Source organism: Urtica dioica, chromosome 2 (genome assembly GCF_054948205.1).
Source record: "Urtica dioica subsp. dioica isolate 48M chromosome 2, U.dioica_male_clone48M_v1_H2, whole genome shotgun sequence".
NCBI lineage: Eukaryota > Viridiplantae > Streptophyta > Magnoliopsida > Rosales > Urticaceae > Urtica > Urtica dioica.
Window position 1 is genome coordinate 55,148,289 of NC_142757.1, and position 14,364 is coordinate 55,162,652.

A 14,364-nucleotide genomic window follows, 5' to 3' on the forward strand; every position below is an offset into this window, starting at 1 on the left:
GTGACTCCTCTTTGTGAGAGGTTAAAAATTTTCATAAGATTTTGGTCGACTAGTTGTCATGCTTTGTGAAAATACTCTTTATTTTTTGGTGAGTATTTACCTCTAATTTAATCTCTATTGTCCAATTTTCTCTTAACTAAAAAATAGTCATCTTTCTTGATTTTGTTTATTGATGTTTACAATTTTTTTAAAATAATTTGTTGACTGTTTTTTTTTTTTTTACTTTATTCAACTTTTATAATGTTGTTTGCAATTTTTTTTATATACGCCTCATTATCTTTTCATGTCCACATCACAAATCAATTCACAAGTTGACGAGTGATTCACTCACCACATGACTCACATGTATAACTCAAAAAAACATGTATAACCAAATATTAACAATAAATAAAACGAAACTATAATAACAAGTTTCAAGAGGACCACATGACTCACATGTATAATCAATTATTATTACAAGGAGATAATTTTATTTTATTTTTGCCAAATTGGCACGGTGTGATCTAATGGGATACGATATTCGTATGACAAATATATCCGCTACAAATGATAAGATATTCTAACATCTACAACATCTAAGCAAAAAAAAAAAATAATCTTTGTAGATTTCGTTAGTATTTAATATATCATTTAAATCGTTTGATTAACATTAAACGATTTTATTTTATGGGAAATACAAAAGGTAGTCTGTCCTTTAAAAAAAATTGATATTAGATAGACGCATGACACCTAAATAATCTAGTTTATAGCCTTTACCCTTAAATGTTATTCTTTTGGCATCAATAAAAGTGTCGTTTTCTATTTTCACACCCACACAAATCACAATTTAAACTTAAGTTCATATGTTTGCCCATATCTTCCCATCAAAGTACCCATCCATGTAATTAATGAAAAGCAATACTTTATGGGAGTAATTAATTTAGATCTCAACAACGTAATCCTTGTTCCTCTTAACACATGATCGAGTAAATACACAATCTTTTTCGCAAATGTATCCATTATTTTTATTTTATAATATAGTCCAAATTTATGTAATAGATTCACATACAAAACTTAAATACAATACTCACCCCCACGTGAAAAATATCATTAAAATAACAATTAATATTAAACTTTGATCTTACTCTATATTTTGTACAAATTACAGAGTACGTAGTCGTGTACAAAATATTCGCACGTGTGTCAGACGTGGATTATACTAGATTTACCACAGTGAGTTCACAGTAAAAAAAAAAAAAATACAAAATTAAAGGGCACAAAAAGTCATTAGTCAGTAACGGAAGCAGAGCCGTACAAAATAAAGTGGGTCCCACATAAATTTGCTAATACCGACACACTATTACGACTCTCTTCCCTAGCTAGGAATCTCTGTGCTCTTTATTTTCACTTTCTATCCCACTTTTCAGCCGAAATACCGAAAACACCCTCCTCCTAATCTGAAATCTGACGCCCCAGATTCGCCGATCCATATTAAATCTGAATCTCCACCGTCCGATTAGATCCGCTTCGTCGCCCTCAAATTCCCTCCATATCCAGATCTCACACAACTCCTATAGCGCTCTCTCAGTCACACTCTCTCTCTAAAAACCCCCAATTTCGAGGAGAGAGAAAGCTCCGAATCCCCTCCGATGGTGGAAGCGCAGTCATGGACGACTCGCCGGATGAGCAATCCGCGTCTGGACTCCGCCGCCGGAACGGGGAACTCGAACTCCGACCAGCTCATCGACATTCCGGCGACTCCTCCGGGAGAGGCCAGAACGGCTCAGAACGGAACGTTCTTCTCCTCCGCAGGTACGCTTCTCTCTCCGGCGACTCTAACGGCGGCGATAATCGCCTCGTGGTACTTCTCGAACATCGGAGTCCTCTTGCTGAACAAGTACCTCCTTAGCATCTACGGTTTCCGTTACCCGATCTTCCTCACGATGCTCCACATGATGGCCTGCTCGGCGTACAGCTTCGCCGCCGTGAGGTTCCTCGAGATCGTGCCACGTCAGAGCCTCCTCTCGCGGAGGCAGTTCGGTAAAGTCTTCGCTCTCTCCGCGATCTTCTGCTTCTCCGTCGTCTGCGGAAACACCTCGCTACGGTACATCCCGATCTCGTTCAACCAGGCCGTCGGAGCCACCGGACCGTTCTTCACCGCCGTATTCGCGTTCGCGATCACCTGCAAGAAAGAATCCGCCGAGGTATACGCCGCTTTGGTTCCGGTGGTGCTCGGGATCGTCGTGGCGAGCAACTCCGAGCCGTCGTTCAACCTCTTCGGATTCCTCGTCTGCGTCGGATCCACCGCCGCGAGAGCTCTGAAATCGGTGGTCCAGGGACTGCTATTAACCTCGGAGGCCGAGAGGCTTCACTCGATGAACCTCCTTCTCTACATGGCTCCGATGGCGGCGATGATTCTGCTTCCGTTCACGCTCTACATCGAAGGGAACGTCGCGGCGGTGGCTCTGGAGAAGGCGAGAGCCGACCCGTTCGTGGTGTTCTTGCTCGCCGGGAACGCCACGGTGGCGTATTTGGTGAACTTGACGAACTTTTTGGTGACGAAGCACACGAGCGCGCTGACTCTGCAGGTGCTCGGGAACGCGAAAGCCGCCGTGGCGGCGTGTGTCTCGGTGCTGATATTCAGGAATCCGGTGACGGCGATGGGGATCGCGGGATTCGCGGTCACCACGCTCGGGGTCGTTCTCTACAGCGAGGCCAAGAAGAGGTCCAAGGCTGTACAGAAATGAAAGTCGATGATTTCGAGAGGGAATATCGGTACTTTTTCTTTTTCTTGATTCTTTATTTTTGTTGAGTCGATTTGTCATTTTTTATGGTGCATGATACGGAATGCAAGGAAAGGGAAATAGAAAAAAAGAAAAAGAAAAAAAAGAAGAAGAAAAGATTGGTGCTTTGAGAAATGTATAGGAAAGTTTGTTGTTTTAGGGGGAAAAGGAAAGAGTGAATGTGCTCTTTGGTTATTTTTATTTTTTTATATTCCAAGATTTTAAATTCAATAGGTTGAGCAAGGGAAAAAGATAAGAGAACATTGATGTATAAGTTTTATATAAAGATGATGATGAACATGTACACTGGGAGTTGAACTTGAACCAGATACAAAACCTATGATTATTTTTTAGATTTCAATCTCTCTAGTGTATTGTTTCTTGAGGAGGGGAAGAAAAAAAATTGAATGGCGGTTCCGTTGCAGAATTTGATTGGCTCTAAAATAAGTATATTTGCAAAGCAATCTTGAGTCTTTCTTTGCAATTCTATGCACTGTATGTGTGTGTGTTCATCATTTCTTAATGTTAACATTTATTGCTCTTTCTGCAATGATTTGAATTGGGTGATTGTTAGAAAGTTTAGGTAGAGGATTTTTTTTTAGTTGTGGAATTTAGTTGTGCTGAAATCCACTTTTCCGTGAACAAAATATCAGCAATAACAGTATCTGTGAGGTACGTAGCTGATTTTTTCAATTTACAGACGTCATAAGAATCTCAATTTTATATTTTTATAAACTTTATATTTATTGATTAGCTAGTCAATATTTTTATTTGAATCTTATTTTAAGACAGAGATCAGTAATGTAGCCATTCTCGTTGTCATACGCTGTAACTCTCTCTGGCATTGCCGTTTCTAATAATATTTTTTGGTGTTTTTTTCTTTCTTTTAAGACTAGAATCACTAATACGAGTAAGTATAATATTTTTTTTAGTTATATTATTTTCAGCAACCGATATCTCTGCAAAATAAGAATGTCTGTATCGGTTACAAGCTCTAAACTTTGACTTAAGTGTGTTTTAAGAGAGAACTTGTTCTTGTGGAAGCTTTGAAAATAAGCTTTAGTCATCCTAAAGTGAATTGGTGTTTCAAACACATAGGAAATGTTGGTAAAAAGGTTCTTGGGTTCTGAGACTAGAATTAGACAAAATTTTATATTCAAGGTTTGTTTAGGACATTGTATGAGTTTGCCAAATATAGATAGAACTGAGCACATAGTTCGTTTGCATGGTGGTCTCAAATCAGTTGAAACTCGTCACTAAAAACCAATTCTGTACTATTAAGACAAAAAACAGTCCCTGAACTTGTGTCTGTCTCTCTTTGGAAATCAATCTGTCAGCATCAGAAGAAAGAAGACACCAAGATGATATGAGATATCTAATTAGGTCAAATTGTTTTAGTAGTAGTTGTTCAAGCTACATTTTCAGTTGCCTAATTAGCTTTGAGTATATTATGTTTGCTAAAGAGTAAAGCTTTATTTATCAGTCTCATCTCATCTCATGTTGTTGACTGATAGAAATTGACTGTTTTCAGGTCCTTCAAATTTAGCAAAGTCTTAGGTTTTTTTTTTTTTTTTTTTTCTAGTTGGTAGATATGTACCAGATTATATATATAATTAACGTAGATTCTCTTATAAAGTAACAAGTCCTCTGTGCATGTGTATATATAATTATATATACACATGCACAGAGGACTTGTTACTTGAGAATCTTTTTGGGTTAAATTTGTGCAGCTCTCATTTGTTGTTTTGCGTTCTCGCTCAGTGAACGAAATAATTAAATATATTGATTACAGGACAACCGAAATTGCTTTAAAACTTTTGGATTTATTCATTTTGAACCTGATCTGAAACCTAAGATTCCTTTGGAGTATATATATCGTATTATATTATATAAATTATTGTCTTGTTTTTACTGCATAGAAGATCTGTAAAAAAATTGAGAGCTTGACGGTGATAAGCAAATTTATTACAGTTTTTAAACGTTTTTTTTTTAACTCAATGAAACCTGATCCTTTTAAAGGACTAGACGACATAATATTGCCCACGAATGCCATAAACAAAATTATCAATTTGGAATGACGTGGAAGATATCAAGATATGGAAACTTCTACGCCATCATTACTTAACATGTTTATATCTTTTGGCTCAACTTGATAACCAGAAGAGAAAATGGCAATTTGCAATTTCGCAATCACGTCTTAGGGTACTCGACCGTAACTTGGTTATCAAGTAACAACCTTTACAAGTTTATATACACCATGTGCTAAAGTAACGTAATGTTATTTGTCAAATAAGCCTTGTTGATATAGCATGTCACCAAATGCCATGATACTAAATGGTAACAACATATTTTAATTGGTTTAATAAATATCATTTGCATGATATAGTTCCAATGTTTATTTTTCAATTCCAACGCTCAAATTAATCCATTGAGAAGAATCAAATGATCAAAGATGACATTATTGAAGATGGTTACTTAATATTATTTTTTGAAATACTGCTAAACTTCCCCAATTGTGTTGACAATTAAAATTTGCCCCTCATATAATATGCTTTTTTTTAACCCACGGGAGTCTAGAGAAAAGAGATCGCTTCATAAAGCCCCATAAGTTGTGTTAAAAAAAAGTTGCATTAAACTCTTCATATCATCTCCTATTGACCATGTTCATGAGATCATAGTACAAAAGTCTTATACTTATTGACCAAACTAGGCTTCTTTATCTTTTCCTTAGTTTTACCAAAACCTACAAATCCGTGATATATGACGAAACACATGTGGGAAGCTTTTTTTTTCTTCTAACTATCAGACTTTATTTGCATTAATTTTCAAGTTGGTAGAATCAACGAATACAAAACACTCAAACCACAAAATATTCACGGGCTTTCCCTCCAAAACTCACTTTATCTCCCATGAAAGCATTGGCTGCCATTCATCTACCAAACAACCACCACCTCTTACCACTTTTTGTGAAGCCTTGTTTAGTAGTTGTTACACGTAAACATGCAAAATGATATTTCGTCTAAAAAGGCTCTATATATGACTTAATGAGAGAAAAAAAAACAAGCAAAGAACACTCCTTTTTTCTTTCTGAAATTCAAAAATGGAAAACACGCAAATGCCTCCGAGCTCTCGTCAAAATCATCACTATCTCGATATTCATGAAGCCTTGCAAGAAGAGGAGGAAGAGGAAGAACAAGAAATGGAACAAGATAGTAAAAAGCAAGAGAAGAAGCCAATCAGCAAGCCCACGAGAGCTATGAAGAGACCATCAAATAGCCACAGGAGTTTCAACAGACAAGTCTCTCTGGAGACTGGCTTTTCGGTGCTACAAATGGAGTCAAAGTCCAAAGACGGCGAGAGAAGTGCTCTCCCAAGAAGTGGAAGGAGTCTCGGAAGGGTTGACTCAATGACGGGGATAGGCATAGATGGAAGGAACAAAGGAGACTTTAATATTTTCAGGACCAAGTCTACTTTGAGCAAGCAAAACTCTCTTTTGCCGTCGCGGATCAAAGAGCAGATGAGAGATCAAAAGAACGATGAGCCTCAAAAGACCAATCAAGGACCGGAAGCACTAGGAGAGTCTTTTAACGAGAGTGTTCCCGCCGGGAGATACTTTGCGGCTTTAAGAGGTCCTGAGCTAGATCAAGTAAAGGTAACAATGAAATCCGACCCCTAAAATAGAAAATTATTTTCTTTCTACCACTTTACTTGTGTAGTAAGTTACAAGATATGAAAGCACAACCTTGATAATAAACCCTCCATGCGAACTGATTTATATGTGCAGGATTCTGAAGACATTCTTCTTCCAAAGGATGAGAAATGGCCATTTCTCCTACGGTTTCCGATCAACAGCTACGGAATATGCTTAGGCGTTAGTAGCCAAGCCGTGCTATGGCTTGCCCTAGCGACAAGCCCGGCCACAGAGTTCCTCCACATAAGTCCCTTAATAAACCTAGTTTTGTGGCTCTTAGCTCTAGCGCTCGTGATCGCGGTTTCCATCACCTACGTTCTGAAGGGGATATTCTACTTTGAGGCGGTGAAAAGAGAGTACTCTCATCCGGTGAGGGTCAATTTCTTTTTCGCTCCATGGGTCGTGTGTATGTTCTTGTCCATATCAGTCCCCCCGGTTCTTTCCCCGAAGACCCTACACCCTGGGATTTTGTGCGCCTTCATGGGCCCGTACTTCTTCCTCGAACTGAAGATCTACGGTCAATGGCTTTCTGGCGGCAAGAGACGACTCTGCAAGGTGATTAACCCATCCACCCATCTCTCAATTGTCGGGAACTTCGTTGGTGCAATCCTAGCGGCAAAGGTGGGGTGGGAAGAGGTTGCCAAGTTCTTGTGGGCGATCGGTTTCGCTCACTACCTTGTGGTGTTTGTGACTCTATACCAGAGATTGCCGACGAGTGAGGCTTTGCCAAAGGAGCTACACCCTGTTTATTCCATGTTTATAGCGGCTCCTTCAGCTGCTTGTCTCGCTTGGCGAGCTATATATGGAGAGTTCGACAGCTTGTCAAGGAATTGCTTTTTCATCGCTTTATTTCTCTACATTTCATTTGTCGCCAGGCTTAACTTCTTCACAGGATTCGGGTAAAGATTTTCTAACGCTTATTTGTCATCAAATATAGGCAAATATGGTTAACCGTTTTACATTTGCAGATTCTCATTGGCGTGGTGGTCTTACACTTTCCCGATGACAACAGCCTCGGTCGCTACTATCAGATACGCCGAAGAGGTTCCTTCATTCGTAACCAAAGCACTCGCGCTGGCTCTATCATTTGTGTCGTCGACGATGGTGTTTGTGCTCTTCTTCTCCACGCTACTTCACGCCTTTGTTTGGTGCACTTTGTTTCCGAACGACCTAGCTATCGCAATCACCACGAGACGACAGGGCGGCAAGGACAAGCGGCCCTTCAAAAGAGCTTACGACATCAAGCGTTGGACAAAGCAAGCTCTCACAAAGCAAAGCCCTTCAAACAAGAAATCTGATGAGAAAGAGAGAGAGAAAGAGGGAAGCTAGAGGACATACAATGAGACTCTTAAGCATTGTTACATAAAGTACCCTAGACTCGAATACACGAGGGAGTTTAAATATTACATATAGCCATTCTCATGTCAAGAAGATACAATATTAGAATATTGGGGTAGGGAGTGATTGCAATAATTACGGGTTAGTATCCTGGCAAGTTCACATTTATTAAAAGCTCTACGAGATTAAGTTTAATTTCACAAATCTATCTTTGTATTCCATTTCATCATATTTTCTAGTCAATACAATATAGCTTCCTAACATACAACAGAAGTAGATATAAAAAAGAAGCTATTGGGGGTGAGATGGCTATACAACGCCCTTTTGAGCAATATTACTTGGATTTCAATTGAAAAGCTATTATTGTCGACAATGCACAAAGGACTTGGGACAAACCAGCTTTTTTTCCTTCCCTATTCGACAGAGCAAGACAATCTTGGACTCAGGTTCGCAATGTTACGAATAAAAAAACCCGATTTGTTCCGCCTCGATCTCTCGCCTTCCTTTCGATACTTACTTCACATTATCCAAAAGCCAGTTTGAATATGTAGTCCTGTTTTAACCCCAACGAATACCCCAATTCCTGAATATGAATCCAAGCAAAAAAGAAGTATTAAACCAGGAAATATTGAGCAGCGAAAGAATTGTTTAGCGAAAATTGGGTCGACTTCGATGGCATACCTTGTGTGCAATTTGTTACTGATTTCAGCGATGCCTCCATTGCTCCCAAACGGGACTTCTTTCCGATGAAATACGGAAGCTTTTTCCGTTGTATCTCTCATCTGTTGGACGTAAGAAATAATACATATACAGCCTTAAGACCCCACATCATAAGCAACAAACAACTCAGGCCAATAGAAAGAAAAGAAAAAAAAAACGTGGGGCGTATGAGATACCTTATTTTCTGGCTCGAAAGAATCCAATCTATTTTCTTTTGAACCCTTGTGCCAGAAAAGTACAACTCAGTATGGAACAAGGAAAAAATTTAGAGGTAACTGTTAAAGTGATAACTTTCTGAGAAAGCGCGTGAAAAAAAAGCAAGGATAACCTTTACTGACAGAGAATTAGACCGAGGGAATTTCATCCGAGGTCCAATGTTGTTTGACTGTGGTTCAGGCGCCAAAGAAAGCTGGGATAAAAAGAAATCAGCATTAGAAAGAGTTTACAGATGGGAAAATCAGCATTAGAAAGAATTCACACGGGAAAAATGAGTGTAGCTTTTTTTTTTTTTTTTTTACCAAGATTACCTTATCGAAAAGATCTGTTGGTACGTTTTGCTGAACTCTCCTCTCCGTCTGGAAATTAAATTCCTGTAGAGAATCGGAACGTGTTACAAGCTTTTATATAAGGTATGATCAGCCATTGATCGTGGTAAAAGGAATAAATCTAGACTACCATTGGAACTGTGGTTTCTCGCTTGTTATTTCGGAATATACCAATGTCTCCCTTACTCGTAAATATCTGTAGCGAGATAGGAAATAGAAGGAAAATTTTTAAGCTGTGAGATTGAGCCTCAAATAATACCGTTAACAATTGTAAAAAAAATACAAAAAAAAAAAAAAAAAAACTACCTTCTTATTAAGAGGTAATGCTTTGAATCTGTGAACTCCATCGCCGTCTGGTTTTAGAAATTCTGTTGTACTCGGCCTACAAAAATCAGCGAAATACATATTCTCCTCAATTGAGAATGCAAATAATTTTTTCCATTATTATTTATTTTTTATATATCTCAACTCCATTTTTGTTTATAAAAAAAATAAAAAATAAAATAAAAACCTTATTACCTTGTTTTATATTCAGTAGTAGTAGAAGTACTGGGTTTGTCCAACTCCTGCTAAACAGACTTCACATTAGTAATCTAGTTGCATTATATATATATAATTTTCCTAGTTGCATTGATTTAACTAGCTAAATAATCTGGTTGCATATATTTAACGAGTTAAATTTTCAATGCTTCTCTCTGATCAAACAGAAATTCACCTTGTCAGATTCCTTGCAAAGATTCGAGAATGAAACGGTCGGTACATTTTGCTTTGCCCTCTCCATAGTCTTTAGATGAAAAACCTTCAAATCCATGGCGTGAAAGGGAAAGTAAGCAAAAACCCTTTTTCAGAATATACAACATGAGGAAATTAACTATCAAAAGCATACTTGAAACTCGGGCAACTTTGGAGTACTTCTTTTCGGGAGTGGCAATGTAGGCGCTTCAAAAATCTGCAATTTTTATGATGCCAGATGTGATGAGCTAAAAACAAGGAGAAACTTGAAAGAAAAAAAAAAGAAAACGAAAAAAGAATAGAGTATGTTTGAATGTAGGAACTCACTTTTTTGTTGAATGGCCGTGCTTTGAATCTGCGAATAGTTGATTTAACTTGCTCAACTTCTGTTCCATCCCTTGGCCTGATGATGAAAGAACATCTGATCATATGACACTTAAGAAAAAGCATACTATTTTCGTCTTCTTTGCAAGACACAGTCTAGAGTATAAACATACCTAATCCTTTGAGCCCGGTGCGCCGTTTCAAGTTCAGGTTCTCTTGGTATAGTAAGCTTTAATTTCGAATGTCCGGTAACTTTATCTACAGTCTCGTCCTGCAACACAATCCACTCATGGTTTTAATAAGCTTTCATCGATTTATCTTGCTTACAATCGTTGGTGGTCAAAAGGAAAGCAAGTTAAAAACTATACCTTTTTGGGGATCTTGTGAATGAAATTAGTTTGCTGTTTTCCATCGTTGACCTGAAATACAGAAAGCATAATTGTAGCTGTGAATCTAGGACTAAAAATTATTTTCATCCAAAAAAAAATTAAAGAGTATTTTCAGACATGTTTAAGAATTATATATACTAATAATTAGACATACTTTACGCAAGTGACCTCCGTCAAGCTTTTGCCTCTTTGGAGCCTGATTTTCAACTCCAGAAGAACTACACAAGCTCTTCTCGTTGTTTTGGACCTGTGGCATCTGAAATCTAAAAACCACCACACGTGCCAGAGTATTAAAGAAACAATATGATTTGCGAAAAAAGTTAGGCAGAACTAAAGTGGTACAATATTTTATAGTTCCACATTGAAATTCCAAGAACCAAGCAAGCATATGTATACTTGAAATATCGCTGTTCTAAGAAAAGAGAATATGATAGCACAACCGTAATTAAGCTTTAACATAGGACTCGGGACTGCCTAGCATATAGTAAAAATATGAAATTACGCTTGGGATCTATGAAATGGCAATGAAATCTTCAAGAGCTCACCTAGAGCTACCACCAGCTCGAGGAATTCGATTCTGCTTAGCTAGCTGACTCGCTGTTGGCTTCATCAAAGTTGAGCTCCTCGGAAGAGATGACTTGGCAGAAGGGTTAGTTTTTTTACCATTTGTTTTATCGCTAGAAAAGTAATTGAATAATCCTGCAAAAGAGGCAGAGTAAGAAATAAGATGAAAAAAACTCGTTAAGCATATCTCAAGATTTTGTACTCACACGTTTTGTTTGAACTATTATTTTCTTCATCATCTTCTTTTAAAAGGCGTTATCTCAACTATTCATCAGCAATGAATCGCCGTATAATTTTCTAAGAAGAGCTATTCATTAGCTCAAATTCTATGGCATTGTCACCTACCCAATTAGAGCTATCTGTCAGGTTCTCCTTATTTTTTACAAAAAAAATGGGGTTTGGTATGGACTTAAACAAGCCAGTAAAAAAGATTTTCAAACACATTAACACACCCAATCCGGCTGAAACTAATGCGAAAATCAAACATTCAAAACAAATTTAATGACAACAAACTCTGTCCGAAATTCACCGAGGTAAACACAGCTACTGGGTAGGGAAGAAAAAAAAACAACAACTTGATTAAAATTACCTGTAGAAATTCCATGTGGCTGGTTGTTCAGAACTTTCTCTAAATTGCCAAATATCCCTCTTTCCATTACTTCACAATCTAGAGGAGGCAAATAACATACCCAAGGACAATAATTACACTTCAAACATATTGGTCCAATGTATACATAAATATACACACACATATATACATATATATCGAAAAAAAAATGTAAATCATTGTTATACTATACCTCTATTATTTACATCTTTCCCACATAATTCTTGTCTCCAACCATTACCAACACTATAACCACCGTATAGTGAAGAGCTAGGTTGGTTCTGTTTTGGCGATACGTTCACATTTTCTACTATAACGTCCTCTCCCAAAACCAGCTTCGTCGCAAAAGCTGAAAAATCACATTACCAACATAAATCATCACTGAAACAGAGCATTTATCACTGCAAAAAGCAGTGATCTTCGTCACTAAAATCAGTCACTTTTTTAAACGAAGCTCATTAAACGATTCGAAAGTTCGATACTTACGAGAAGGAGGATAGCTCTTGGCAGACTCGAACCAAATCTCCGCGTCTAGAGCCTCGTCGCGAGTCTCTTCTCTCGTGAAATCGAAGAACATCGATGCTTCGTACTCATACTCAATGTCGATTTCGTGAGCCTCGAAAACCGGTTCGATATCCATATCCTCGTCGGAATCCATTTCTCTACTCTATCGGTTTTTTATTTTTTTTACTTGCTTCGTCTTCTTCGCCGGAATCGATTCGGTGAAAGTGAAACCCTAGAAATCCCAATCTCAGAAGCTATCAGCTTTTTTATTTTTTTTTTTTTTTTTTAAATGCTTGCTCGAGAGTCGAGAGAGAAGAAGAAACTCTGAGCTTGTCTTCGAACAAGCGTTTTAAATTTGTTTTATTTTATTTCGTTTAAATACTTACTCTTTATAAAAATATATATTCGCAAGTTTGTAGCACAAAATACAGAAGGTACAAAAATGTAATAAAACCTTTTTTGAAATACATATTTGCGAGGAACAGAGCACCAGTGACCAATCCATTCATTTCCATCACTACCAAGTCCCAGACATTTTTTTTCTCTTTTTCTGAATTCCTAATACTGAAATACCGAAAACGCCCCTGAGGTCTCGCGTGAATTACGGAGCGAGCCGGGGGTTTTTGGCGTCTTGAATTGGAATGGAGGGTAAGGGTAGGAATGTCATTTCCGTTCTAGTAAAGAGAATTTCAGCGAGGGAACAGAGCCTTCGTTTTCCGGGCTCTGTGGTTTTGGGGCGAAGAGAACGTGTCGTTTCGAAGGCACTGAAATTTCGGCGCTCACGAGGCTTGCCCTCGAAGTTGGACCTAATTTACGAGTTTACCACTAGCCGTTGTAAATCGCCCTCTTCGTTCTTCCTTATTTTTGTTCTCTTCTTGCATGTGAGATCACGGGTGGGACCCACACTCTCTGGAAGGGAATTCAAAAAAATGGTGGGATTTAAGGCAGTGGATATATCAAGGGTAATAGTGGAGTTTCCTCTTTATTTTAATACATGTTTTCAGCTACTTAGCGATGATTGTGGTCCAAAATTAATTTGTCATTCAAGTCAGCAAATTATGACAATCTGAACATTTCTCTTTTTCTATTTTATGTTTTTTTTTTCAAATTTCTTGATGAGTAACATGGTAAATACAAAATTTGGTTTCTCAGCGATAAATTAGCATTTGATAGAAGTTTATTACATTGTAATTTGTCATTTTTGAAAAGTGATTTAACATGGTACACGTAAAACGATGAAACGAGAGCTTCATAACTAAAAGTCAACAAAAATGTGACACATAGACACAAACAAAAATACATAAAGGACATAGTATACGACTATATGTGGACTTTTGTGGGGGTTTTTTTATAGAGAGATTTGAAATTCAATTGTGCAAGGCGAAGTTAATTGTAAAAATGATAATAAAAAATATATAAATTTATAAAACTGAAAATAAGCTCACGACGCGACATTGTACGAATATAGAATTTGACTTATATGTTAATATATAATCAAAGAGGTCCCATAATTAATGCTAACCATCCGCATCTAAATGCAAAGTTAAATTTTCAATTTACAAAATTTGAATATCGTTCGTTGCTCCAATTATTTTTCCTAAATAGGTGGGATTTTTGTTTAGCTTTAGAATTATACCGTGTATTAGTCAAGAAAAATTGCACGTTGAGATTGCAAAATTAACCAAATGTTGGTAATTTATCCAAATGTGAGTTTGTATATGACAAGTTAACTACATAACTCATTAGTCAATGAGTTTTGGACGTATAAACCGATAGGCTTTATGAGTTTATGAAATGTAGAATGAAATAGGTGATCCATAATCCTATTGAACATGTTATGTTTACCATTAGCGTTCTGTAATTTAAATATATAAACATTTCTACATTGTTAATCCACTTAAACGTTCAACCGTTCAAACAATCTAGATACATACTTTACAATCGATAATCTCGACCTTGATTATATGATTATTACTCAAATATCATTGTGATTATGAGGCTCGTGGCTTAAGATGAAAATTCAATTAACCTAGGTTAACCTTTAACCAAAAATTTAAGTTAAAAGTTAACCTTTAACCGAATTTTTTTAATTAGGTTAATTGAATTATACGCATTACAAATGCGATGCTCTAACCTCTGAGCTATTTAATATATTTTATTTAACATTTAAATTTATTTAAGAAATTAA

The 14,364-nt window shown here is 37.2% G+C and overlaps 3 protein-coding genes across 4 annotated transcripts; 2 read left to right on the forward strand and 1 right to left on the reverse strand.

Moving 5' to 3' along the window:
* Nucleotides 1–1,524: 1,524 nt before the first annotated feature.
* Nucleotides 1,525–3,129, forward strand: LOC149405847 (Nucleotide-sugar transporter family protein). Its single transcript, XM_089630120.1, has one exon. The coding sequence runs from the start codon at nt 1,629–1,631 to the stop codon at nt 2,724–2,726; it is 1,098 nt and encodes a 365-aa protein (XP_089486246.1). The 5' UTR covers nt 1,525–1,628; the 3' UTR covers nt 2,727–3,129.
* A 2,678-nt stretch (nt 3,130–5,807) lies between these two features.
* On the forward strand, nt 5,808–7,849 carry OZS1 (C4-dicarboxylate transporter/malic acid transport protein). Its single transcript, XM_089630141.1, has 3 exons — nt 5,808–6,414; nt 6,547–7,352; nt 7,422–7,849. Exons 1-3 carry the CDS (start codon nt 5,863–5,865, stop codon nt 7,780–7,782), a joined length of 1,719 nt encoding a protein of 572 aa, XP_089486267.1. The 5' UTR covers nt 5,808–5,862; the 3' UTR covers nt 7,783–7,849.
* Nucleotides 7,850–7,861: 12 nt separating this feature from the next.
* On the reverse strand, nt 7,862–12,601 carry LOC149405849 (Cell cycle regulated microtubule associated protein). Of its 2 annotated transcripts, none has more exons than XR_016302024.1 (18): nt 12,159–12,601; nt 11,866–12,021; nt 11,655–11,732; nt 11,047–11,200; nt 10,656–10,764; nt 10,481–10,531; nt 10,286–10,383; nt 10,116–10,191; nt 9,943–10,005; nt 9,772–9,855; nt 9,576–9,622; nt 9,363–9,438; nt 9,187–9,252; nt 9,039–9,101; nt 8,850–8,920; nt 8,688–8,732; nt 8,473–8,573; nt 7,862–8,374 (listed from the first exon to the last, which is right to left on the reverse strand). XR_016302024.1 is itself a non-coding variant. In XM_089630153.1 (18 exons), the coding sequence occupies exons 1-18, from the start codon at nt 12,328–12,330 to the stop codon at nt 8,350–8,352; spliced, it is 1,545 nt and encodes a 514-aa protein (XP_089486279.1). In that variant the 5' UTR covers nt 12,331–12,590; the 3' UTR covers nt 7,863–8,349. The 2 variants fall into 2 exon arrangements, 1 of the variants encoding a protein (XP_089486279.1); XM_089630153.1 differs by having other exon boundaries at nt 7,863–8,374; nt 8,840–8,920; nt 12,159–12,590.
* Between the last annotated feature and the right edge of the window lie 1,763 nt (nt 12,602–14,364).